At 38.9% G+C, this 26481-nt stretch overlaps 1 protein-coding gene across 1 annotated transcript in view; it reads left to right on the top strand.

The window, feature by feature from the left end:
• Positions 1-26481, top strand: part of CDH2 (cadherin 2) — a gene marked incomplete at both ends in the record, with an annotated part of 117556 nt that overhangs the window by 61914 nt on the left and 29161 nt on the right. The window contains 5 exons of the mRNA XM_080611755.1: positions 17532-17758; positions 19604-19750; positions 20850-21005; positions 22562-22706; positions 23748-23920. Of these exons, the coding sequence (XP_080467881.1) occupies positions 17532-17758; positions 19604-19750; positions 20850-21005; positions 22562-22706; positions 23748-23920 (848 nt within the window). The remainder of the gene's footprint in view (positions 1-17531; positions 17759-19603; positions 19751-20849; positions 21006-22561; positions 22707-23747; positions 23921-26481) is intronic.

The raw sequence follows: 26481 nt of genomic DNA, 5'->3' as shown, positions 1-26481 counted from the left end.
ACTGTTTTGCAGCCATTTATTGCTTCCTTCAACTTGCCATGCAAATCTTTAGCCTGGGAGAGATCTTCCTCACGAGGAATCTGCATGGCATTGTGTTTTCCCGTAAAGATGAGGGCAAATTCTGTCTCAAATTATTCAAATTATTATTCTGTCTCAGCTTGCTGAATATTGAGTGTTGCAGGCACTTGTTTGCCTTCTTTTTGTTTACTTTTGGACTGGCATGTCTGATACTCTTTCTGGACATGTGATGTGAAATAATCAGGGAGGGGGGAGAGAGAAAAAAGAAATATAAAAGCATGCCACACATAGCATCCTATTTGGCAAACTTGATAAAGGAACAGACCTAGGACTCAGCCTGATTTCCCTAGACACCAGTCAAGTACAAATGCTTTTATAGCTTTCACTGCCCAAGGCAAGCTGGAAAGAATTACCACCCCTCCTAGTCAAAAGCCACTTGCACAGTAAACAAAATAGTCACTAAACAATTTGCTGCCCTTGATACTTTGCTGACCTGTGTGACCCCTTGTCCTGCCTATATGGCAGAGCTGCCCCTGCAGCAGTATCGCTGTAAAACTCAGTGCTACAGCAGTTCTCTGTCATTTGATGTTGTGTTCTCTAGCTGTGTGTTTGTGTGTCTGAGCATAAATTCGTTGTCTGAGGAGAGGCTGAGGTAGCATCTCTTGTCTGGAAAGGCAGAGGTCTGGAGCAATTAAGAGGAGAAGTAGAAACTGCTTGTGGTGAGGTGCTTGCCCTACGCTGTGTGGTGCTGCCCACCTCAGCCCTGGCAGCTGTAGCAGTGGATCCTCCTCACCTATCATCTTTCAACCTCTGTTCTCGCTTCTGCAGGAAAACTGTTTGACGAAGGAGGGACATTGCTCAGGGTCATCCAGTAAAGTTGTATTAATACAGGCAGGGATAGACATTATGCCTCATTCCTGGCCTCCTTTAATGGCCATTTTTTATTTACCTTAGATCTTGGTTTAGTGGAAGGTGTCACTGCCCATGCCAGGAGGGTTGGAACTAAATGATCTTCGAGGTCCCTTCCAGTCTGAACTATTCTATGATTCTGTGTTCTATAGCAGATGCATTTGAAGGCCCCAAGAAGGTTGGGTTTTGTTCTTCTTTGAATTTATCATCCATGGTAAGGAAAAGAAATAGATTGTTACTATGTGTGCACAGTGTTTATAAGCAGATGAGAAATGTAGACTTGCTGTTGGTCCAGTAAATATAGTATTAGGTCAGGAAACATAAATATACCTTTTATAAACTTTATAAACTTCATTTTGGAAAGCAGCAATATTTTACAGCGCAGCATTAAATAGTATCAAAAATGTGTTTAGTTTTGAAGAGCCAGTCGTCTAATTTAAAGTGTTGACTAGATCTTGTAAATGTATTTCAGGCTTGGATGATAAAAGTAATGAACAATGCCTTCTTTATTACATTAATTAAAACATGCCATGTCTCACCCTCCTGCAGCTGATGACCACAACCAAGAAAAGTATGAAATAGTAGTAGTAGTTTAAAAATAAAACCTGTTAACTGACTGAAAAGACATTTAGGGAAAGATGGATCCTTTCAATTTTCATCTAGAGAAATCATATAGCTTTTTTGTTCTGAAGCATTCAGTTTTCCCTTCAGGTCAACGAGCACCACACAGGCTCAGCTATGCTTTTGACCTGATCAGGATACAAATAGAGAATGGTCCAATTTGGCAAGAGAGGAAACATTTACACGAATCATAATTTTTTTTTTTATTTCTTTTTAATAGGAAGACAAATATTTCTGTACAAAGTTTAAGTGGTGACAGGTTTTCAGGGCAGTGCTTTGAGAGTCTTGCCTGTTTGTTAGAATGGCTTTAAGAATGGTTTCTGAATCTCCTGTAAAGATAGCATGAGTTATGGCCATTCTTCATCCATTACTAAATTAGAACATCGTGGGTTGTGATGGGGAGAATGCATTTGACAAAATAGTGGAAGAAGTGATGTGTCCTATATTGTTAGCTCCTGAAATACACTGTGAGGTAAGCTGTCCCAGGAGAAGGAGATCTCTTTCCTAAGGCATTGCTGTTTGTCTCGGCTCTGCCACCCTGCGTCAAGGTTTTTGGGAAGACAATTTTGTTTACAACCTTTGGAGCTAAGACTGTTTTATTCTCTCTGCATCTTTGCCGTTTGGGAGAATGATAGAAGAGATCTCACTGGCACCTAAGAGACAAGGAGATATGTAGCGGTAGTATTGCCGTGAACACCATGGACACATTTTATGGCAACAGCCTCTTGGAGACATCTAGTTGAAAAATATGAAGGCAGAGAATTGCATTGTGTCATATGTAGAAAGCAAGTTAAGAAAAGACATGGTGGAGACAGGTGTGTTAAGGAACAGGAAATTAATTAATACTAAAACAAGTTAATGCTGCAGTACATAGCGAAAGAAATGTATCTGCTCTGAAGGTAAGCTAAAATAAAAACAAAGCTATGCAGCTGAACATGAGCAGTTGAATGTGATTTGTAAATAGATTGAATGCAGTTGCTAATTTTTATCCTGAGGGCTTTTTAAGTACTACAGATAAATCACCGTTGTGTGACTGAAATATCAGATGTCTCAAGTTATTCTGTTTCCATGATCCTCAAAAAAAAAAGTTCAGTTGTGGAGTTGGAGACATCCAGCAACAAAGGAGTTAAGGAAAAAACATGTGGGTTGGTGATACCAGTTTTCTAAAAATCTGTGTTATGTCTATACTGGGCAAAATGCCAACAGTTGCACATTAAAAGTGACATCTCTGCATTTGTACAGAAAAAAACACTGTAGTGAACTTTATCAAAATGTTAACTTCTAATGAAGAACAGCAGCTATGTTATGTGCTTCTGAGCCAAAAGTCGTGTTAATTTTACCCTAATGGCTTTCTTCATACCCAAGTTAGCGTATGTAATTCATTTGTGGCATCAGTTAATGTAATTTTTCTGATTTACGACACTACTAAGCATTGAATCTGTTAAGACCTTCACATGAATATTATTATTGTATGACATCATAGTGTGTTGTGTTTTGTACCATCCTTAAGTTATGTACACAGTATTGCAAGGATTATTGAAAAATGGACGTGACTTCTAAATGGAGTTTAGTTTTCAGTGACTCTTTGCTTTGCCTTGGCAGCATATCAAAGCAAAGTAATAATGCCTCGGTGCCAGTATTTTAAAATGTAGCTCAGATGTTTAGTTTAAGGTCAGATCTGTTCCATTTCACTTGCTGCTTCCTCCTGCTGCTGGGAGAGGCTGCGTTTAGTTTGCAGAAAACCCTTTCTCATGGGAAGGTGAGCTTTAGATACCTTTATCTGAGCCCTGAGAGGCAGATCAAAATAATGCATCACTCATTTACCGCAAGCATTGCCTAACTTAATAAGAGTTGTTCTGGACTCGGGGAGCTCAGCTGAGAAGGCTGATCAGATTGATTATTGTCGTGGTTTAAGCCCAGGCCGTAAATTAGAACCATGCAGTCTGCTTCTCCCCCCACCTTTCTTCCCTCCGCTCCTGGAGGGACGGGTAGGAGAATCGAAAGAATGCAACTCCCACGGGTTGAGATAAGAACAGTTTAATAACTAAGGTATAACACAAATCACTACTGCTACCACCAATAATAATAATGATAAAGGAAGTAACAAGGAAGAGAATACAACCACTCACCGACCGGTACCTCGCCCCCACCCCGCAGTGTTCCAGCCCTTCCGGGGACTCAGTTCTACATCCTGGGCATGACGTGCTGTGGTATGGAATACCTCTTTGGTTAGTTTGGGTCAGGTGTCCTGTCCCTGCTTCCTCCCGGCCCCTCCTCCTCCCTGGCAGAGCATGAGACTCACAAAGTCCTTGGTCAGTCTAAACATCAGTGTTATCAGCTCTGTTCCCAGGCTGAAAGTCAAAAACACAGTGCTGCAACAGCTACTAAGAGGAGGAAAAATGACTGCTACTGCTGAACTCAGGACAATTATGTTGCTTGCTAACCTGTCTGATTACCTCATCAAAATGTTATGCACCAGCCATGTGGACTCTCTCCACTGGGCAGGAAGGCCTGCAGTACTGTCCCTGCGAGCAGCCTGTCCAAACAAAGCTTGAAAGACGTGCGATGCCACGTCTGCTGGATAGTGCCTTTTGGACAACTCCCCAGCCTGTGTTTGCAGGCTGTCAGGCTATATTCATTGGGAGTTTTGTCCTGAGGGCACATGAACTCTCCTCACCTTTAATATGAACTGACATAGGGTGATGTGGATAGGGGTCCCTTCTTTAGCTGCAGTGTGCACATTCTGATAGAAGGTAGATTGTAGTGAAGAACGCCTTCCGAAAACCTTGAGCCTTGGTTTTATTTTGATTTGATTTTCAGAGTGTGCATGTGTGAGGGGGAATTTTGTGTTGAGCATTTTTTTGTGTTGGGGTGGTTTGGCTTGGTTTGTTTTTATGCTTGTGATTTTTTGGGGGTGTGGTTTTTTACTTCAGGTTTCTATTTCCTGGAACACAGCCCTAAACCCTAGTGAAATAGATCCTAAACAGCTTTGCAGAGTTTGCAGTGCACGATGTATGCTTGCCAAACCTGTGTGCAGATGGCTGTCAATTCCCTCAGACATAGGTGGGAGGAGAGAGTGGTTTTAGACACTGCTGATGAACATCAGACTCCCAACATCTGATGACAGGTTGCTATTTCACGCTCTACAGTTTTGTTTCAACAGAAATTCAGTATGTTGTCTCACTGAATGACTTCGTCTTCTTTCAATAGGTGAAATTATTGCATTTATGGACCAAAAGCATTTTCAATATGCGTACAGAGACATGTCTTGGTTATAGTAAGTGTTTGAGATTTATTGGAGAGGAACCACACATCATGCATCAGGAAAGAATTTTGCCATGAGTAACTTTCATAATCATTTAAATAGATCATGAATCTCCTTATATTAGCTATCACAGGACAGCATGTCTATGATCTTTGTACAGTATGTTCATGATAATGCTTATCCTACGGAAAAAATATCTCTGCATCAGCAGTCACTACTGTAGGACACACTAGGTAGTATTTTCTGAAGTATATAGCGGGTGTAGTATGGCTTTATTTATTCCCTTTGCAAATTGGCATTGTTTTGGGGGAGAGGAAATGAAAAGAGGTGTTTGTTCTCATGAGTGAATGCCACAGGTTACTTTTTAAGGAATTCAAACATCTGAGGAAAATTGAGAGGAATACAGATGACAGCTGAAATAGCCATTGAGATGTTGCAATGTTTATTACAATGGGGCTTTTCCGCTCAGATTCCTTTTGGAAACAAGTATTTTGTATTCTGGTAAGCAAAGAGAGGAATGCCTTCCTATTGGAGTAAGGGTGCTTAGGTTTCTGAAGACAAATTTTGTTTCATTTTTGCGATGCATTGATTCTGCAAGTTACCACTTGTTGTGGTTTAAACCCAGTCAGCCACGCAGTCTCTCTCTCACTCCCCCCTTTCTTTCCCTCCCCCTAGTCCCGGAGGGATGGGAAGGAGAATCAAAAGAATGTAACTCCCACGGGTTGAGATAAGAACAGTCCAGTAACTAAGGTATAACACAAACCACTACTGCTACCACCAGTAATAATAATGATAAGGGAAATAACAAGGGAAGAGAATACAACACGTCACCACCCGTCGACCAATACCTCACCCCCACCCAGCAGTGAACCAGCCCTTCTGGATAACTGCCCGTTACAGCCTGGGCATGACGTGCTGTGATATGGAATGCCTCTTCGGCTAGTTTGGGTCAGGTGTCCTGTTTCTGCTTCCCTCCCGGCTTCCCCTCTTCCCTGGCAGAGCATGAGGATCAGAAAGTCCTTGGTCAGACTAAACATTCTGACCAGCACTAAAAACATCGATTTTATCAGTGCTGTTCCCAAGCCGAAAGTCAAAAACACAGTGCTGCACCAGCTACTAAGAAGGATTAAAAATGACTGCTGCTGCTGAACCCAGGACACCACTGAATGTTTCCGTTATCTGGGGTGGCTGGACCATGTTTGATTCATGCAAATGTTAGAAGTTATTACTATTTTCATGTGGTACCTAGGACTCTCACTCAGGGATCAGTCCCATTATACTGATTGCTGTAGGGATAATTCCCAGACAGTTTGCAGTCTGGACCTTTGGAGGGTGATGCTGTGTAATCTTTACTAAGAAACTTAGAGTGTCATGACTAATAACAGAGATATCAAGACTGCATGGAGTACAATACCTCACTGCTTCTCAGCAAAATAGGTTTGACTCAGACAGTAATAGGTTAATTGCCACATCCAGAAATGAATCCTAATGACTGCCTTTAGGAGCCATTATCACATATGGGTTTTTCATTGTGATATTTATAACTGTAATCTTTTGTCTCGAAGCTCATGTAACTGTTCAACCCAACAAAAGGGTTCAGAAAGGTAATATCCTGCTCCCATCCTTAGGCTTTGCTAAAAGTAGAATCTTCAGTTCTAGTTCAATCAGTCAAACCCCTGCCATTTTCAGGCATTATTCCAATCTAACACAATTTGAATGTCAAGTGCCTTATGTTTTGCGCTCACAAGGCCCACAGGAAAGTCTAGACATCAAAAAAAAAAGAAAAGTGCTGCATTTATCATAAAAAGCGTATCTTGAAATACATCAGAAGACCTGTTCTTTTTCTTTTCTGCTCTTCTGTGGCTGGACTGAGTTGCAGTTGTTAAATGAGAGTGTGTTCAGTCAGGTCTGTGTCTGTCTGTTCCCACCTGGAATAAATTGCATAAATTTGCACAACATTGTCTTGGCATAGAATCCTAAAGTATGTCTTAATTTTCAGTGGCTGTACTGAAAGTTGGCTCTTAAATGAAGTCTGTCTGTATCCCTCTCATTTGTCTGCATATTGTATCCAAGGGTTGTGGTGTTATTTTTTTTTTTTTGCTATATAAATCCAGGTACCATGTTGTGCTGCTGTCACACTTCTCTGCGTTTTGTAAAGAAAACAGCTTCTATCAGTGTTTTTTTCCTAACAGAACACCTTTTTTTATTCCTGTCAATTTTGTTACTGTCAATTTAAGCGGATTATTTGAGCCTCTTAATTTTGTAATCCCTAGACAAGATATGATGAATGTTCTTGCAGGAAAGCACTGTTGCTTGAATTTTGACTTAACTTGTGTCAGCTGTACACAAGTGACCTCATGTTGGTCATTTAAAGAGTTTGCAGCATATAGTGCAGTCAGACATGAAACAATGATACTGTTTCTGCTTGCAGCTAGTGTTTCTCTAGCTTACCAAGTAGACTTTATACAAAATAAACCAGCAATTTGACAAGACTCAAGTCTGAAGTCCTGACTCAATAGATCAGGCCTTTCCTCTTTTGTTACCTTTTGTACCGTTGAGATTTGGTAACATTGCAACAATGGATGGTTTTCATCTCATTGGGAATATGGTTTAGGTAATCAACCAAGAAGATAAAAGTAATTAAAAATCGTAATCTGTTAGTATTTACTAAGTGCCAGTCACTAAAAAGCACTGGATTTGTTTTTTTCTGATCTCTGTACTTATGTAGCTCAAGAGGAAAAATATGTAAAATACATACTAATCATTCTTTGCTATATGTAGGACTGAATACAACTTCAGGGTTTCACTATGATGGACTTCTGTGGTCAACAGTATCAAATGATTCCCTATATATTTCTAATTCATTTAAACAGGATGGCTAATATTAGTGGCCCTTTGTTTTTAAGGTGTCTACACACAGTTATTGCATCTAGGGGCAATATGAGGTGTGTTTGAAGAGATGCTATAGCAAGCTACTGAATGAACAACCCAGCTGATAGAGGTACCTTCAGATACGTGAAATTGGGCATTTTCCTGCCAGTTCTCTTGGTACTTCCCCCTCTTAAACGATTAATTAATGATTAGTTAGCACATCAACTTTTCCATTTTAAATTATGAAAGTGGTATATTCAGGTAGAAAATACCCATTTAGAGGTTACTTTTTCACACACAGGTGTACTCCCTTACAATGCGATAGACATATTACCCTAACTAATTGAGACCTCTGCTTTGTAAGTCTACTGTGGCTTGGCTGTGAAATACACTGTACTAGTCTGTGCCAGTCACCAAGTGCTTTTTTGATTTTTATGGTAAGATATTTGTGTTTAATAATAATCTAAGGTCTGACATAACATTAAGCTGCCATGCCAGCTATTTTTCTGCCTGAGGCCTACTGACGGTTCATGTTCCAGTGATAGCAATAAAAATCATAAATCCCAGGGATTATACTATCTAACACATCAGTGTAAATGCTGCTAGGCTGTCTCTGCTGTTCTTCCACCCTGTTCATCAACTGGTAGGTTTCTTGCACTTTTTTGATAAAAAAGCACAGCGTTCAAGCAAATAGGATATTTTTCCACCATTATCCATATGCTAAGGTGATGAACAGCCTTGTATTATAGGGTGGCTCTGCTTTGAGATGGGCTGTGCCTGCCTTCTGCTGTGGGAATGCTGGTGCAGCTGTGTCCATGTCCAGCTCGGCTGGCTGGGAGGTTCTCCAGGTTCTCCCTGGAGATAACAGAATTTTATCTTTTAGGAAAGAAGTGTCATGGAGAGCTGCCACAGTTCCTTGAGGATGACTAACGACTTTTAAAAAATCATTAAAAATAATTGCAGCTTTGGAAAACTAGCCCATAGTGGGCCCAGAATGGCTGGTGAAAGAGTGGCAAAAGCCACCTTTGTTGGACAGACCAAACCGAGGAAGGAAGAAGAGAGAAAAAGCAACACTGGTAATCACAGGAGGTCATCACGCTCAAATGTGCGCTGGTTTGTGAAGCTGAAGGGCAACTTCAGGGAAAACTGTTCCCTGTTGCCTTGCTGCATCTGTAGCCATGTTGGAAGGACTGCAAAATGTATTCCCAAGAGACGGATACTGTCCTGGGTTAGGCACCAGAACACAGAACATTAAATGGTCCTGCTTCAAGACGCTGTTTTTTGAAATGGGAAGCAGGAATCTTGGCAGGATCGCTGCCGTTTTGTCGGAGCTGGGAATTTTTCTTTGTTGCAGTGCAATACAAATACAACATTTGCTTCTGCCTGAGCAGTCCTATAATTTAGTTAAGAAAAATATCTAATATAATTTTATTGTATTTATTTTCATTATAAGAAATGGCATACAGCATATTAGTGATACATGCATGCTTCTCCCTATGTTCTGTTATTCCTAAACCCCTCTTAGTGTGGGGGCTTAAGCTGCTGTGGAAAACTGCTGACCGGTTGTATTGGTGAAACAGATCATCAGCTTGTTTGAAAGTATGCACCAATTTGATATTCAGCAAGTCCTGGCTCTTCACAGAAACTCCAGAAGCCTGCATTTTTATTTAGTTAATTAGTTTATTTTTTAATTAAGACAGCCCTCCAGTGACAGGCTCTTTCTGCCTAGATGTACTTGAAGCCTGAGCTGCAGACGGGGTTGTCAGCCTGAAATTAGTAAGGCTTTTGCACCTTTGCATTTCTATCAGGAGCACAGTTGAAATAAAGGGTAGGAAAAAATGGGAGTATTGGAGAATAATTTAATTTGTTTTAAAAATCAAGAAAACAAAACACCTGGATAGAGAGGGAGGTATAAAGAAGAAAGAAAGAAGAGCTAGAAAAAAATGTGAAACCTGAAGCCTAGAAGGGCTTTGAGCCAGAAATAGTTAGCAAAGAGACAATATAAAAGCATCTATTCTCAGTCTCCTTATTGCTAACAAGGGGAAAAAAAAAAAAAGAAGAAAATAGAAAAAGCTAACTTTTTTTTTTTTCGTTTTCTAAAGATAGACTAAAAGGAAAAGCTGCTTATCCAGTTTTTACTAGGTATTTAAGTCATTACTGTAGCAATAAAACTGCCCTTTAATTGCTGCACTATAATTGTAGGTATTTGTTTCTTACACTGCTTAAGGTCACATAAAAATGAACAGAGGTAAAAATAGGTTTGTGAAAGTGCCTGAATTTTGAAACTGTGTTTTATGCTACCCGTCTGCAGAGAAAGTACTTTCCCTTTAGTCTCTGGGTTTGACTGTTCAGTAGATATATTTTTTAATTACCAAATTGGATTTTAGCAGGTGTAGTCAGTTGATGCATTATGGGTATAAGAGATTAGTGTTTAATCCTTCTTTTTATTACTGTGTAGAATGGTATACTTGGGAAAGTATTAAAGGCGCATTGCATACTCCAGAGTACAGAAATGACATTTATTACCGAGTTTTCTTTCAGCTAGTATCATTTAGAAAAAAAGCTGGTGCAGAACTCTGCAGGGGCCTATAGGCTCATCTATAGTGAAACAGTCTTAAACAATAGAGTGGAGGAATCCGGAAAAAAACCTTTTGTAGTTTAAAACAAAAGCAGTTGTCGAAATAGAAGTACTTCCCCTGCTTGAAGGTGCTTATTCTCTTTTTCTGCATTTTATTTTTTCTAAAATAAAGACAAAAGGGGTGTCAAAGCGCAGAAGATCTTTGTGTCAGTGAGTGGTAGAGGCCAGGACTGAAAAGGGTCAGTGAATCAGATATAATTTGGACTCTGTTTGAGATACCAGTCCTGTGTTTTGCTGATGGCTGGTATTCCCCTTCTGAAAAGCTGCAAAGGCATTTTTGTCAAATAGAAAGAACATTATCCCCATTTTCATTCTGGCATGCCTGTTACGACTTTGTTCTGTAAACAAAGAGGATTATGGGAACTGGGAACTAGATTGACATTTTATTAAAGAACTGTATGAGTCTTTCATTGTGAATGCAGGAATCGGACAGTCTGGTGATAGTTACCTGTGAAAGAAAGTACTTTAGAAATACGTTTTAGTGTCTGAGTTAGTAGGGTTTATGAGGAGGCGGTCCTCTAATGTAGGACAGAGTATGCGCTGAGTGTTAATGTTTCCTAGTTATATCCTGCAACAAAATACTTGGGAAAAAAAAATCAAAATGCAATTGTACAAATTAAGAATAAAAATATATGCTGCAGAAGTAAGGAGAAGGAGACGTATGTCCACTGTCCTGTTGTGTAGGATGCCAGATTACCTTAAAAGTATGTTATTTTAGGAAACGTGCATATTTGTCTATCTAGAGCTAGCAGGCTGGGGAGTGCGGCAGAAAGCACTGCACTTAATGAGCATTAGTTGCAGTAACTAGCACGAATTATTTCTACCAGTGTGTCATATAACTTTTCATACAACCTTATAGCTTTTCTGCAGGAGACTATTGGCTTAGCAGCATCATAATTCCACAGAGTAAATTCTTATATTAGTACGAGGTTTTACCTAATGCCTGCTGCAGATCACTCTGGCACTGCTTTCAGTTAATGAAATAAGTGTACAGGATGAAGTAAACCATAAGTCTTGGAGATCACTTTTCCTTTTAATGATTGTTCTCCTAACTGAATAGACAGATGATTAAACAATGCGTAATAATTTCCATACAGTATGGAAATAGGGAAAATTAAGCTGTTAGGAGTCAGATCATGAAGCACCTAAAGTTGGTAAATAGCTTGAATGTATCCGCACTTTTATCTCAGTTGAAACGTTTCGGTGTGACACTTTTTTTTCCATCTTGTGGGCTTCATAGCCTGGCTTTCTCTTGGCACCAGGTTGTAAAGCTTGTGAAGTGAAAATGGCATGATATTTGGCTCTTAGTAAGTGGCAAAACTCCAGTTGGTTTTGTGTGACCTGCTGAAGTAGCCTTCTACTGTGCGTGGGCTGGGGTGGCAGAATGCAGAGCTCAGCACAAAGGCAGAGTTTTTCAAAAGCAATTACTGAATTAGCAGGCTTGCCTCGGAAAGGGGTAAGCAGCTGCCTTTTGACAGCCAGGCTTTCTTTTGAAGTATTGCAGGTTGGTTGCTCCAGAAAGGCTCAAAATGAGGAGTGCTTTGAGATTTTTCTGGGTGGTTTGGAGTACAGGATAAACTACAGTGCATGGATAGAAAAGGAGGAAAGGGGATTAGAAAAAAGACTAAAAGCTATTAGAAACAACACTGGTGTATTAAAGTATCTCTAAAGGATACTGTGACGTATTGAATTATAATACAGGTAGGAAAGTGATATTCTCTAAAATAACCTGATTATATTGCATATTTATTTTGCATTGGCAAATTTCTATAGCTAATTTCATCAGCTTGCAGGTGAGAACAAGACATTTTCCTGGCTGTAGACCACCCATGTATCAAAAAATCAAAAATTAAATAATGTTTTAAGCAGGTCTCAGGAAGTTCTAAAATCAGACCCATTTTAGAAGTGCTGCTGCTGGTGGAAGTGGCAAGTTAGAACATAATTTAGTTTTGTGATTGTTACAGTCCACCATGATGTCAAAACCCCACTTCTCTTGAAGGTCATCTATAACTGTAGTAAAGGATGTCTCATGAGCATTTCACAACCCACTCCAGCAAACCATGAACTGAAATATGAGCATGTGCACTCTTGTTAGTAGGCCTGGGAGATCACCTTACAAATAGCGAAGTATCCAGTCTGAATAAATAACTAATTTATAAAGTAGTTATTTTTAAAAGTGTGTTTTAGTGTGGTTTTCTCCAGTTTCTCTCTCTGAAAAGCAGGGAGACTTGTTAAATACAGAGTGTTCTTCGAGAAGGTAGCGTTGAGATACTAAGTATGCAGATAGCTAGACAGTTCAAGCAGAATGTTTCTATGTAATTTCTCATTCTGTCAAAGGTAAAAGTGGTACCTGGCGGGTAGCTGTGTGTAAGCTACTTTCTCATTCTATTTATTTTATCTGCTGCAGAGTGATCCTGAGTGGATTAAATATACCTGGGTTTTCCGTTTTATGATACACATTCTTAACTGTATTGCTAGAGTGCATATGTTGTTGGAATTTGCTGCAATTTCCATAATGTACTCCAAGTGAGTCTTCATCTTGAGGTTGATGCTTAGGCATCGAGAATAGCATTCAAGAGGTGTAATACCATTCCAGCAATATATAGAAGGAAATACACTTTTCTCTTTGTATGCATGTAGATGTTATCTAGAAATGAATTGAATATTTTCAAAATGCAGATATCCAGATGGCAAACTCAGTGCAGCTGTCTCAGGATCAAAGCAAGCAATGAAAAACCTGTATTAATGTTTTATATTGTACATGAATATGTTCATGAAAAAATATTAATATATCATATCATTCTGGATGCCACATCCTTAGAAGTCTTCAAGGCCGGGTTGGATGGGGCTTTCAGCAACCTGGTCTAATGGAAGGTGTCCCTGCCCATGGCAGGGATGTTGGAACTAGATGATGATTAAGGTCTCTTCCAACCCAAACCATTCCATGACTGCATGATTCTGTGCTCAGTCCTTGGGTCAAGTAATTCCAATGTTATTTGCCTAAGACTAAAAGAGTAGAAGCAGGTTGTCAAAGGGTAAAAACCAACATGAGTAGCTGAAAAAGGGTCGTTACTGTCTGAGAAGTGGTTCTAGGTAACAAGATTACTAGGAAGGTACATGGTTAGACTTGTATTTTATAGATACCATGAATCATTCATCTTGTTGAACCTGAGCTTGAGTGGTGTAGCCCTCCAGTGCACTTTAAATGAATTTGCATGTTTAGTTCTTAATGTTTTGTACACTACACACGTATGCATACACTGTAATTACTTCCATGCAAGAGTGTTAGCTTGAAAGCTTGCTTTAGTACCAGAGAGCTGTAGATTTTTATTTTAAAATGTTGTAGTCACAGAGGTCCTATTTTATTCTTTTTTTAATAGATCATACTTCCCTTGGTTTTAGGACAAGAAAAGACTTACAAATTAGGATACTAATGGTCCTTTGTCTTAGTGCCTAATGTTTAATAATAATCTTATACTAATACTAAATATGATTTTTCTTTGGTTTAAATAAACCCTGTTTTTGTAAATCCTTGTGCACACCCTTATTTTGAGCACACGAACTAATTGCATTTACTCCCATGCTGCATATTGCTGCTTTGATATGACTACAGATTCTCTTCAAAACCAAAATAGTTGTATTTCAGATTATGATTAAATACTTCCTAGTGCTTTCAAATAATATACTTTTAAAAATCAGATACTATTCAGATGCTCAAAAGGCAAATATTTAAAAATCCATGAGTTGTTTTTACAGATTACGAGATACACTGATCTTTTACGCGGAGAGTGTTCTTAAAAAGCAGTAAAATCAGATATTTGATTATTCTTTCTACCCTATAAAGTGACTAGGATGCTGCATAGTGTATCTAGTTAACCTTTTTTTAAATGAAAGGAATCAATATGATTGATCTGTCAACACAAAGTGACTTTTGGAAAACAAGCCTCCCTTTCCTGTGATTGTTAGAAAGAGTATGGTTGGCATCAACAGTAATTATTCTCAGGGAGGAGAAGTCCTATAGCATTTTCGCAAAAATCTTTACCTAAAACCCTACAGTCAGAAATCACTCTTTGTTCATACCAGTTGAACACTGAAAAACAAAGTGAAGTGATCTAAATCCAATTTACAAGACTGATAACTATGCAGTTGGGGGGGAGAGAGTAGCTACTGCACAACCTGTTCTCTGTCAAGGGAATTTAATTATAGATGGTTATACTTGAGTATAATTTGTTAATGTGCGCTCCTTGCAAAGGGAGAATAATTCTTACAAAGTATTGACAATTTTCTACATTTTTACCAGGATACTGTCAAAGGAAAGGGATTTTCATTGAATTTCATAATATACAGTTGCCTGGAGGAAGCATATCAATGAAGTGGCTAGCAGGGTGTTTTTTCTTGTTATTGTGGGTTTAGGGTTTTTTTCCTACTGGATTTTATATGTAAGGAGACGGGGAAGGAATCATCTTCTTTATGAATTTTGAATATACCAAAAATGAATATATTATGGTACTGTGGAATAGCTCAAAAATACTTTTTTATAAAATACTGTTGTGATATCTTAGTCTTTCAGTCCATAATGGCTGTAATATTAATTCTAAATTTCAACTTTTTTTTAAAAACAGTAATGATCAAAGTTTAGATTAATATTCATCCTCTTTCCCACTCCTTACTTTTCAGAAGTAAGTCTGAGAAGAGCCAGAGGTGAATCTGGCTCGCTCTTCAGCCTCTTGGTCAAGGCACCCTTTGAAGAAGAGCTTTTGAGAGCAGCTGTAGCTGAGATGAGAGGTCAGCAGAGGCACAGAGCTATGGGTTATTATTGCTGACTGTTTTTTTTCGTTAGTCTCTTAATGGGAACTGTTTCTAACTGAGAGTTTCGTTTGTGAACAGAGATGACGCTTGGAAAAGACTCAGCTTTCTCCATGCCTGGGGTATGGGTGGTCTGTGCCTCTGAACCCGAGTACAAGCAGTGCTGTTTGGTAGTCCAGTCATTAAGTTCTTAAATTAGTAGATGTAGTGACTTTTGAGTAAACTCTTCTTGACACCTCTTTATTTTTGTGCTAAATGATACAAAATATCCTGCTCGGAAGTTTGGCTAATCAGAATTATAGAATTAGGACTGTGATAATTACTGTGGTAATGATTGTGGGTACTGGTAGCTGTTTTAACTAGGAGTTTTGTATCCCTGGCTTAGAATCGCGCATTTTCTCAGCTGGACTCTGTGTTTCAGCATATGGTCATGGTAAACTGACTCACTCTGCAAGGCTTGGTGTTGAAAAGAGTAGGACAGTCAACATCTGGGAGCTTGACCTTCTGCCTCTCAAATCTTCTTCTCCCACACGAACAGCAAGCTAGAGGTTCTGTTCACCTTCCTCCAGTCTTGCAGACTGGTAGTCTGTAGATCTGTAGGAAAGGAAGTGAATTGTACTTTATAGAGAGGTAAGATGAACTTGAGGAGCAGTAGGGATTGCCTACAGAGTAATATGTATGAAAACTTATGCAGAGGGTTGAATATTCATTAGCATTTCAGTGAAGCTCTTGCTGCTAATGTGGAAGACCTGAGGCAACATCTATAAGGAGGACCACAGGAAGGGCCCTGGTGGTGGTTTTTAAGCCTTTTACCCAGCCAGATTTATTCTTCTGGGTTCAGTGCTTTGTTGGCATGGGTTGCTCTTCTCCCCAGTGTGGGGATGGCATTTCATGGAGGGAGACCTTTAAACTCTGAAAGCCATCTGGAAAAAGCAGTATCCCTGCCAGCCCCCAAGATCAGTATGAAGAAGGTTGATGTTCTATTGTTTATTTGGAGAAATACTCTACTTGTCTCATTTTTGTACATGATGGATGCTTTTAAAGTACAGTCATTTCTGTCAGGAGAGGGAAAATGGGAGATTCTGGATAACTGAAAGGGTGCAGTAAGGAAACAAATTTCATGTGTCACCTGAACATCAGTTCAGTCCTTGAAGTTCAAATAAAAAAAGGTACGGTTCTTCTTCTCAGTGCCTTCCTGGAAACTGTGCATTACAGAAGAAAGCATATGATGCATGACATTTAATAGTGATTTTTCCTGTGAAGGACCTTTAGGTTTTGAAGCTAAATAGTTTGTGCATGGTTTAGCACAATATAAAAAGTCCAATAACTGAAATGAAGCACAAAGCCTCATTTCATCTTCATCTTCACTATGTGAATTTCAACACAACCTTCATAATGATATTTTGCACTTCTGTTGCCCATACAATAAACATACTTCATAATGCTTTGGAAACACTAAAGAACGATCATCTGTTATAAAAGCACATTTTCGTTTTTTACCTACTATTATTTGCAGTAACCCAGAAGGTAAGTAGTAGTGAAAGCGATTGGGTAAAGAAAGTTGCAACCTGTTGTCAGTTCTGTTTTGTTAACTTCACATCATGATCTGTACAATCGGTTTTACTGACTTCTTGTTCCAGTGTACATCTTTCAGGCAGGGCAAAAGGAAGGAGTGGAGGAATTAAACAGTGGGTAGCTCATAAGTAGATGAAAGGACATGTGTGGTGCATGAAATAGCTTTATTTCTTTTTTTAAAAAAAAAGATAATAAAATGAAGTTTTTAACTTAGATTTTCTCTGTGAGGTAATTACTGTTGCCCTCATCTTGTAGATGAGGGATGAGGAAACTCTGGCCCCGAGCTTGTAAGTGACATACCTGAGATGATACAGCTGGCTGAGCTGGGCGTAGAAGTTAATCTCTTAACAGACTTTTGGGTTTCTGCCTTACCTGGGCTGGCAGGGAATCTGCTGGAAGCATGGTTGTGTTTATGATTAATGGTTACATTGTAATTAAATTTATTGGTTTTTTTTTAATGAATTGACTTGACTGGATCTCTGTGAGGCTTAAGGTGCAAATCCCTGCAGCCATTCCACTGGAAACCGGCTGAAATGTAGTGTAGGATGTGGAGGGAAGTGGTTTTCTTGCTCTGTTTGTGTGTGTGTCTTTGGAAGGGAGGCAGGCTAACTAGGGTTAAAATCTCTGCCTGGCACTCCACAGATGTCACTGTTATGTGGACTGACCCCTAAAGTACATGTCTTAACTCATAATTGCATGTGATTATAGTAGCAACAAGTTAAGCCTCTCTGCTTTTGAATCTTTGTTCTTAATGCATTTTATGTCACACTGAGTTCAAGGGGGCTGCTTTTTCATTTTTCTATTCTTCATTTTATGTCTGGCTTGCAGTGAGGTTTCGAAGCTGTGATGGAAACAAAAAAATACACTTCGGAAGCAGTGAGCCAGAAGATTTCAGAGTAGATGAAGATGGTGTGGTCTATGCAGAGCGAAGCTTTCAGCTTTCAGCAGAACCCACAGAGTTCGTCGTGTCTGCTCAAGACAAGGAAACCCAGGAAGAATGGCAAATGAGAGTGAAGCTAACCCCTGAACCGACCTTCACAGGAGCTTCTGAAAAGGTAAAACAACTAAATGCAGCCTCTATAAATGTATCTCCACAAACAGGTCTGAAAATAGGGATCCGATTCCTTCTCCCATGCACCTCTCCATGAGGCAGTTTATTAAGGGACACCTAAAGCTGGAGCTTTAGTAATAACTCTTCTATAGTCTGTTATTTCGTAGCTTTACTAAGGTATGCAAAGACGTGCCTGCTTAGCTATATTGAATTATGTTTGAGCTTTTATGTTTGTGTCCCTTTCTTTTTGTTGTTTTTATTTGTATTTTGTTTTAGATATATGCCCAAATTTAAGTCGGACACAGTCGGTTCTTTATTCTAATTTGCTTGGAAGTAGTACAGTATTTATTCAAGTGGTTAAATATAATCACAAAATAAATAAATCTGTGTGAGAATCAGTCACGTTTATTAGATGGGAGCTGTAGATTCACAGCAATGGTAGGAAAGCGTTTCTGGCAGGGAATATTTGCTTTGTCTTGTCCCTTCATAATCAAGTTAGAGATTGTAAATTATTCATGATTCCAGAACTACTTGGTAAGGAAGATAGTCTCCCTCTGCTGGAAGCTGTTACAGGATAACCTATGTACTGTAACAAAAATCAGACCTAGCTTATACAGATAACAATGCATTTACTTTAGGAAGACAGTATTAGGTCTACTACCTTTTGCTGTTATATTACTTGCTACCTGCTGTTTCTTACCTTCTCTTATGAAGTTCTTGGTTTACAAATAAAGAATAAAATTTCTTCATAGATTAACATACCTGTAATAGGTGCACATTGAAGATTTAAGCATAATGTCAAAATAGTGTGGTTACGCAAGACGTTTTTCCTGATAACACCCTGGAGACCAAAGCTGTGTAATCCTCAGGATTTTTATTTGCTTACTTGTTGATTATTTTAAATCTACTAAGGCACATTTTTAACACAGGAGATACTGTCATTTTGTCTGTGAAAGTCTATTAAAAGAACAGATGCTTAGTTATGCCAGGGCATGCCCTGTTCTTTCCAAAGATCCAGTTCAGGCATCCTTACCATTAGCAGAATGTAGAGTAGCGGAACCTGGACTTCGATTGAGCATCTGTTTTCATTCTGTGGCATATTTGATTAGATTTTAAAAAGAAAAAAGTTCTTCCTTTGAAAGATTGCAAAATGTTTTTGTCACCCTGTCTTCACCCTTAAGCAAGCTAGCAGGGCTGTATGTATGCTGGCATCCAAAGGATGAAATGACTGCAGATATAGGAGTGAATAGGAAAGGAATGTCGACACCCAGCAGAGATTAATGCCCAATGTGTAAAGTGGGTCATCTACTGCATCCATCATGGCTGACATAGGTTTAAAATAATTACAGCATTAATTCTAAGGGTTTTAATAGGGTCATAAATATTTGAGACATTCCTTACCAGTATGTATTAAACTCCTCTTGGAACTCCAAATTATATTTTAGCACACCCAGATCTAAATTTAATGTACAGTAGCACATTACCTGAACCGAAGTTCTAGCTAATGAGAAATACATAAGGACATACTATTAAATTCTGCAAAATATTAACTACTTTTCAGAAAATGCAGAATAGTTTGCACAGTAAAGCCATTCTACAAATGGCTTGTAATTCCATTTCTCCTCAAACTTGCGTAAGGAAAAAAGGAGTTTTTAGCATTTTGCAGTGCAGTTGTAAATAATACTGGTTATTTTCATACTGTGCTGTGAATGTAAATAAAACAATTCTAGGGACACAGAGGAAAGACAGCCTTTCAGTCAATTATATAATTTTATCTGAGCTATTTTATGATATCTACTGGTAATGCTCCGTCTGACATATACTTAATTTTATTTTGTACCTGGGAAAGGACCAAAAGAAAATTGAAGACATTGTATTTCCATGGCAACAATACAAGCACAGCAGCCCTCTGAAGAGGCAGAAGAGAGACTGGGTTATTCCTCCAATCAACCTACCAGAAAATTCCAGAGGACCTTTTCCTCAGGAATTAGTTAGGGTAAGGAAGTTAATAGAAATGTGGTTTCAGTGTCCCTCAGAGAACTCTTGAGGAGATTTTGCATAAATGATGTTCATTGCCCAAACATTTATGAGTATTTTGTGTTGGTGTGTGTTGGTACTTTGCGTAGCAGGCTGGGCTGCCTTTGCATGGTTTTTTAAGTTGTCCCTGTGCTCCTGTACTGGTGGAAGATGGCCTTGGTTTGGGTGGTAATTGCTGTGATGACTTACTTAAGTGGTTAAGGAGGATCTCTGCTGGTTGAGGAGTTCTCCAGTCTCCTGCACTTGAGTTTTCCACCTGGGGAAGGGATGCGAGGGTGAGCAGGAGAAGGGGTGCACAAGGAAAGGAGGCAGAAGGAAATGGGATCTGATGGGGTGAGGACACCAGCTGTTCCACAGGGCCCTGCAAGCACAGGTGGGGCTGTTGCCCGAAGCCCCGCACAGGAGAGGACTTCCAGACGTGGTACTGGCTGGTCACACTCAATTTGTTGGAACTTGGTAGAGCATTAGCTCGAGTAGATAGGATGTGGTTTTGCTCTGTTCCGTTGATGTGCATGCTGGTGATTCACCTGCTCCTCACAGATGCACTGCCCTTTAATGTTTCCTTGGAAGATGAGGCCAAAGTTCAGTCTTAAAACAAAACCAGTGAGTTTCTGAAGGGTTATTGCCAGTAGCAGAAGAGAGTCTGTAGCTTTGGTCTGGGAAAATATGGGAGAAAGGGAAAAACCAAACCAGACTTTTTATTTCTTATAGTTTTATGTAGTTTTCTTGTAGTTTCATGGTAGCGTATGTTTTCTTTATGATCTAAACAAATCTATTTAAGCTAAGTATACTGAATTGGTTTGGTTTGATACAACTCACCCTCCTATGAGAAATAAGCAGAGGTATTTTTATGTTCTCGAAAATTCATTGACCATCTTTCTGACAAAGAGTGTAATTGAAAACTTCAAGCTTTATACTAATTTTGTACAATTCCCAGAATAATTCTTTTTAGATGTTTAGCTTAAAGATAGAAAAAAAAAAAGCTGCTGGTCTCAGCAGCAGTCACATCCATTGCTTGTTTATAGCTAATGTAAATGTTATCTTTTTTTGACTCATAGATTAGGTCTGATCGTGATAAAAGCCTCTCGCTACGGTACAGTGTGACTGGCCCAGGAGCTGACCAACCTCCAACAGGCATCTTCATCATCAACCCCATCTCAGGACAGCTGTCTGTGACAAAGCCTTTAGACCGGGAGCAGATTGCTTCTTTTCATGTAAGGGTTTAATTTACCATAAATCAGATTATCAAATTGAAGATTAACATCTGCTTCAAGCATGACTTGAGCAGCCAGCATTTAGTTTTCTGCGAGATGTGATTTGAAGAGTTTGTAGCAGATTTGTATTTGTTGTACTTACTAAAGCTAGCTCTTACTGTGTTTAAGCAGCTTAAATACATTAACATACATAAATAGTGATTACATGTGTTTAGATAAAGTAATTTTAAAAGATTGAAATACGGATACTGTAGCTTATGTTTCAAATCCAGGCCATTGATCATAGTCTCCTCTGTATTGTATATTTTTCAAAAGTTTACTTTTAATTCAGCAACTTAAATTAGGACGTGACTGCTATTAGAATTGCAGCAGCTGTGATTTGAGAAATGGATGGGAAGAATAACCCACCAATTTTCATTTTCAGGGGCAAATCTAAGCACTTTAATGGAATTGTAAAATATGTCTGTCAGCTTATGAAAATAATGTTCTTTGCTCTAAAGAAACTGACAAAGTAGACCACAGATTCCAGAGTTAGTGGAAAAGGAAGTTTGAAGGAAGGGGGAGACCTAAAGTTGTCTCAGCTTTTGAGAGACCACACTGAAATCATTACAGAAGTTGTTAGCTCCTAGAGAGCGTTCCCAGCATGTTGTGCATTAAAACACTCCTTGCCTTGCACTGCGGGAAGCCCTTGGAGTGCTACTCCCAAATGGAGGATGCAGCAGGAGTCATCTGTGGGGGAGGCCGAGTGAATGATTCTTGCAAGAGAACAGCAGCTCCGGCATTCCATAGGACCTTTACTGAGAATTTGGGATTGACAATTCAAGATTTACTGACTTAGGAATTTACATTTATATGAGTAATTTCCAGAGTGGTGAGTTAATAATGCCTTCTTGCTTCTTTCTACTAGGTTTGAGTGTGTGTGTGTGTGTGTGTGTGTGTGTATATATATATACACACAGCCCTTTTTGACAATTGGGGCATCAAATTTAAGTGTCTCAGTATCTTTGAAACTCAGTCCATAAACTTTAACTTAATTTTAGCCTGGAATTTCATGTATTTATTTGGCAGTGATTTATCACAAACCCTACCTTCGTGCTCAAGGTAACACAAGTATATTCTATATGCAGTTTCTATGCATTCGTATATGTTCAGTATACGTAGTATCTGTAACAAAGTTTTGAAAGTGATGCCATTATTCATTCCCTATGGATTGTTAATAAGTTGCTAGCTGCTTAATATAAATTTGTGCATTTTTAGAGTCTGCTTTCTTAACAGTCATTGTTAAAAATTATATATGACACTAGGCATTGGTATCAATCAAATTTGCAGGATTCAGAATAATTTTCACCAAATCAAAGAAGTCAGTCTGCAACTTTGAAGTCTGAACAGCAGTTCCATTAGCAACCTGAAAATTTAAAAGGTCAATATGAGGGAGCAGTGACAGAAAGCAAAATACTTGGAGCTAAAAATGTCTGGCCTGAAACTTCCTGTCACCAATATTTTGTCAATTTGTACCTGTATGTTGTGCAAATTCTAATACTTTAATTATTTTGCAGCTGAGAGCACATGCAGTGGATGTAAATGGAAACCAAGTGGAAAATCCTATTGACATTGTTATTAATGTCATTGATATGAATGACAATAGACCTGAATTCTTACACCAGGTTTGGAATGGGACAGTCCCTGAAGGCTCAAAGCCAGGTAATGCATGGGCTTTCAAGGCGGGGGGAGGTGTATGCAGTATCATGTTGAGGGTGATGAAGGAGGTGCCTTCAGATCTTGTGATACTTTGAAAGATGTCTTTAATGTGATGAACAAAACCTCGGATACGATCTTATTATTTCACCTTATTTTTAGTTCACTTTTTAGCATGCTGGGATTAATTTCCAAAAGAAGAAAGCATTACGTACATAAACAGAAGTAATATGACTTAAGTTCCTGTTTTCGAAAGGCCTATTTATAATGCCACAGTTCTTATAGTTATGTTCATGATAGCCTTTGACATTCAGTTAGTCGACAGGCCAAGGTATAGGAAACTGATGAAATATCAGCAGATCCAGTTCTAGTTTTGAATCTCAGAGGCTTTGGAAGTACTGGGATTTGAAATCAAACAGTTCCATCTGAATTCTTGAGAAAACCCTAAATGTTGTTCACATCTCATTAAGATCCTAATCACCTCAGACTGAAGTTTGCACTATGGCTGAAACCGCTTTCTTGATTTGTCAGTAGTGCAAAATGAAACTTTTAGAAAGGTTAGCACAAGATACGTATTTTCTCAGCTTGCAGTGTTGACTTGGCATTTGAGGTGTGTCTCAAAGCCCTTTGAAAGAGTATTATTTACATTGATTTTCAGTCACTATCAGTATGTGCACCAATTCTGAACATTAAGTATATTTCCTTTGGCCCAATTAATAATGTTTTCATCTAAACATGAGAAGCTCTGTTGTTACTGAAATGTTATTTGTGGCAGAATTGTAGGATTTCATTGTTTATGGAGCTTCTTCAGTCATAAGCAAATCTGATATTACTATAAACACAAAGTATTTTTATCTTTTCTTATGTGTTTTAATTACTCTGTTGGTGAGTCTTGGGTTTAGTCTGATTGTTTTAAGTAAGAGAAGGAATGTGCAGAGTTTACCAAAAGAAATACATGCTTTGACCATTGCTTGTAAGTGATCTTGTGTAATCTGAGTAAGCTGTTTATGTTACATATATAACATCAATTATTTATCCTGCTGCTAGGAACCTACGTGATGACTGTTACTGCCATTGATGCTGATGATCCCAATGCACAGAATGGGATGCTGAGATACAGAATCTTGTCACAGGCCCCAAGCAGCCCCTCTCCAAACATGTTTACAATCAACAATGAGACTGGTGACATTATCACCGTAGCAGCTGGGCTTGACAGAGAGGTAGGTCTTAATCCCATAGGCTGGTTTATACTTATTTTTGATAGTAACTTACAAATATTTCTCCCCCTTCCCAGTCTGAATTTTCTCCCTTTCTTTCCCCTGTTGGCACTGGTCATTGTCCTAAGCCAAGAGCATAAAATCCAAGAGAAGAGCAAATTAGGACAGAGATAAAAATTGGACCCACATGTTCTGTATGCATAGTCACCCTTGGTTCCATGGGATTGTGGACAGGATTTTGTTTCATAAGCCTGTTTGGTTTTAAGGAGCAGATACACACTAAAGCAGAGCAATGCAAATAAGGACATAGGATGCTTGGCCTGGGTGCTGAGACAGGAGGTGTTCCTCAGCACCAGCCCTTTCCTCTTGCTGAGCTCTGTGGACAAAGAGTAGATGGAAAATGGAATTGGCTGTACGTTTTATGTATTTTGAAAGCTCCAGGAGAGCTTGTCCTCCCATTGTCTTTTTCCTTGTTCTTCACAGAGGGGTGGTAAATGTTGAAATCTTCTGCATGCTGTGTTGCTAAATTTGCAGTAATTCTCTGATCTGAATTCTGCTTATTAAAATCAATCAAGAAAAATATTACTGATCTTAAAATTTGAAAAGCACAGTTCTAAGAAATAAACCAGTCAGTACTAGGAACTGCATAGATGGAGATCTGTCTCAAGGCCTGGACACACATTCAAAAACTTTAAAAAGAAAAAATAAATTAAAAAAATCTGACTGTCAGTAATTCCTTGCTACATGCTGGGCAAGTCCTGTACTGTCTAGACAGTCCTTCACTATGCCCACCATCAGAGAAGGAGGGTGCCACATCCTCTGTTCTGGTTCACGCATTTGTGAGGTGGGAATAAAAATATTTCCCTCCCAACTCGAGATCTGTCACAGACTAACTGTGCTTTTGAACCACTTGAAAACTTCACAAGAGGTAAGCGTTGTTTTATAAACAAGCTATAAAATCCAAACAAATCTTTTTCAGTACATCTTTTTTCAACTTCTGTTTTACTAACCTCATTTTAGCTCATTAAATCTGAAGGTTTCTTTAAACTTGATTTGCTGTTCAGCTTTTAGCTGTTTGCTTATACTTGTTTAAAATAGAACACAAAAATACTGTTTGATGCTGTGGGTTGACTATTAATATTCTGATGAATTTCAGTTTGAAAGGGGCAATCAGAAGATTTGAAAAGCTAAGCAGACAGATTTAGCAATTAATTTTTAAAGTTTTATTGGCATTCATTCTGTTTAAGTTGGTTTTGAAGAGGAGGAATTTGAGGAAAGGAAAACCCTGAACTTTACAGTGTTTTGCCCTATTAAATTAAAAGAATAATGGGCAGCTTTGCCCTGGTTTTGAAAATCCCTTGGTCATCTTCGACAGGTGAACTTTCAGAAGGACATAGCGATAACTCTGGGTTTTATTGCTTGGTGACTAGCTGTACTGAAGTGATTTAACTTGGAAGAAACCGGCTGTGTAGCTTAGGCCCTCGCACTAGCAGCTGGAGAAGCATTGTCGTTTGCTATCAGTTTCCTGATGGATTGCTCTACTGATATCCAAATGAGTATTTATAAACATTTCTTGCACATGTTGAATAGTAATGATTAATGTCAAATCATTCAAATATTAAATTAGACTAATATGAGATAAAATGGTTTCCTTCCCAAGCCATTGCTTTGCTTCCTTCATTTCCTGAGTCATTTAGTGTAAGTCAATTAAATTAAAACGACCAGGATTCTAGGAAGCCAGATCTGAATTGAGCCCACGTCTGAAGTGGGGTGGGGAGTGCCTTGTTGCCCAAGGTTCATAAAATACTAGACACAATTTAAAATTCTTAAATTATGTGACACATTATTTAGGTTAGCATTAGTGTTGTAGGCATTCAAAAAAAGAGTGGTTCTTCTGATAGCATTACTCATTTGCTAGTATTTTAGATTATCGTGCACAATGCATTATCTGTGCTAACATGGCACAGGAGGAGAGTTGCTTAGGTAAGGGAACTCAGCTAAAAGCAGAAGAAATCTTTCACTTGCTATCCCAAAAGATGCTGTTTTATGAGATCCAGCTGTTGTTATTGCTTTTGCTATTGCTGTGGAATTCACTTCAGCATTAAAACATCTGCCTTACTGCTGGAGGTGCCAAAGAAGTCAGAAAGGGTACTTAAATTTACACACTGACATTCCTGCCTCACGTGAGGTTAATTCAGTGAAGTGCTCTTTCATTTGGCCTGTGTTGAAGTGGAAAGATGTGACCTGATGAGGTCTGTGTTCTTTCTTGAAGCTGCCAGTTTGTTTTCAAATGTGTTGCTGTATCTGTGCAGGCTGCTGACACATGCTCCACAGCTTATTCCTGACTGCTTCTCACAGTAAAAAGCAGAGAGCCACCTCCCCCAGTTTCCCCATGCTTGCAAAGTTGTGTGCTTGTCGATGTCTGGTATTTCATTCCCAGCAGTTGATCTTCTATATGTGAGTGCTGGGACAGGGGAAGAACAAACAAAACCACATATAAGCTGCCTTTTGGGACACTTTTTAGGGGTAGATTTCTCGTGCACTTTTCTGTTGGAATTAAATAA

Source organism: Psittacula echo (assembly GCF_963264785.1).
Source record: "Psittacula echo genome assembly, chromosome: 2".
NCBI classification, from domain to species: Eukaryota; Metazoa; Chordata; class Aves; order Psittaciformes; family Psittacidae; genus Psittacula; species Psittacula echo.
This window is presented reverse-complemented; position numbering and strand designations above follow the sequence as displayed.